Source organism: Vigna umbellata, chromosome 5 (assembly GCF_029865625.1).
Source record: "Vigna umbellata cultivar VRB3 chromosome 5, Vumbellata_1.0, whole genome shotgun sequence".
Taxonomy (NCBI): Eukaryota; Viridiplantae; Streptophyta; class Magnoliopsida; order Fabales; family Fabaceae; genus Vigna; species Vigna umbellata.
The window spans coordinates 50,801,297-50,802,947 of record NC_142169.1 but is presented as its reverse complement, the minus strand read 5'-3'; the positions used below and the strand labels follow the sequence as shown (position 1 = coordinate 50,802,947).

Below are 1,651 nucleotides of genomic sequence, written 5' to 3'. Positions count from 1 at the left end.
ATAAAAGTATTATAAAATGTTATTTTGTAATGTTATATTTAATTGTAAAAAAGTTTATAAAGAGAAAAAAAATTATTAATAATTGTTAAAAATATTGTTTAAAAATTATAAAAGTTATAATGTAGTAAAATAATTATATTTTTAGGGAAATTTTAACATAATTTAAGATTTCAAAGTCACATACAAACCAAAATAAAGACATTGAAGTCATGGAATATATTATCGGAAATACAAATATTCTTAATCATCTAAATGGTGAAGAATCGAGTTCACATTTTGATTCAGGTTAGCAAATTGGCGGATGTCTAGGGAAAGGTTTGCCAAGTTATCTTCAATACGTTGTACCCGCACCTGCATTTGTTCCATACCCTGCATCCTATGTCTCAAGTCTTGTACTCCTTCCCACATTTGAGTTATCATGTTAGCATTTGATAGAGGTGGAGGAGGCTGCACAGGGTTTTGATGAGGGTGTGGTTGGTCTTCTTCTTCATCATCATCCAGATCGTGTTGCCAAGCACCGTTGACATAAACAATTTTCATCCTCTTCAAAGAATTGATAGAAAAGTGATGTCGGGACCCTATTTGAGTGCTGGAATCGGCTGAGACGTCAACTCCACAATATTGCATGATGTGTGTGATAAGTACACCGTATGGGAGGGCTGTGTCACTGACCTTGCATTTAAGCATATGCTGCATGATGTGATGAGGCCAATTGATAGGTATATTATTTTTCAGCACCCATATCATAAAAATATCTTCGTGCAATAACCTGGCATAATTCCCTGGTCGTGGAGTCAACATATGCACAATAATATAATGGAGAAGCCGATCATTGATATTCAAACAACCAACGGTTAAAACACCTTGACCACCCTCCAAATCTGGTATAACCATAGTAGCTAATGCCATGTCGCGGTCATATGGAAAATCGTCTGGGATATTTGAGTAACATAATTTCTGACCGTCGTACTTCAAGTTAGCTACAGTCAACCAATCAGCAGGTTTGAATCTAATTTTTCTCCTGTTGACCTCAGTGAGCAAATATCCATTTGCAGATATCTTAAGATTTGAATAAAATACTTTGATTAAATCCGGATAGTAGGGTCCCTCTAATGTCAGAAATTGGCTCAACCCTTGAAAAAGAAGCTGTTGTTGGAAAAATAACCCTGAACCGGTGAATGAATCAAAATTCATTATCTTTGGAGGAATTACACTTCTTGTATAGAAATCAGCTGCATAGTTCTCCATTTGATGACTGTGAGTGAAAAAACGCCGCTGATCTAATTGTTCCTCTACAGATGGTCTAACATGGGGTGCATCTTCTGCCTCATTGACAGTTTCTTTTCCCTTACGGGTTCTTTTTGACCTTCTTGTTGATGATGATGCCATCTGAGAAATTGTTCAACAACAAGCTATTTATTAAAACAACAAAAAAGGATATTATAACACATTAGTTCTATATAACGATAAAATCAAGAAATGATACATATTCAACCAAATCATTACATCGTTAACATAATAGAAGTAAAATATTACATCCACCATAGAAATATAATAAGTCATAATTAAATCACTAATACAGAATTGCGTCCTTATACTAATAGTAGTAAGTCATATATGGAAATTCTTAACAGTCACCGCCCGATATCAT

At 34.5% G+C, this 1,651-nt stretch overlaps 1 protein-coding gene across 1 annotated transcript; it reads right to left on the bottom strand.

Moving 5' to 3' along the window:
• Positions 1 to 240: 240 nt before the first annotated feature.
• LOC148198540 (uncharacterized) lies at positions 241 to 1,389 on the bottom strand. Its single transcript, XM_088115977.1, has one exon. It carries the CDS (start codon positions 1,387 to 1,389, stop codon positions 241 to 243), a length of 1,149 nt encoding a protein of 382 aa, XP_087972103.1.
• Between the last annotated feature and the right edge of the window lie 262 nt (positions 1,390 to 1,651).

Excerpts from the sequence above, each read along its gene's own strand:
- LOC148198540 (XM_088115977.1), bottom strand. The coding sequence starts at position 1,389 with ATGGCATCATCATCAACAAGAAGGTCAAAAAGAACCCGTAAGGGAAAA.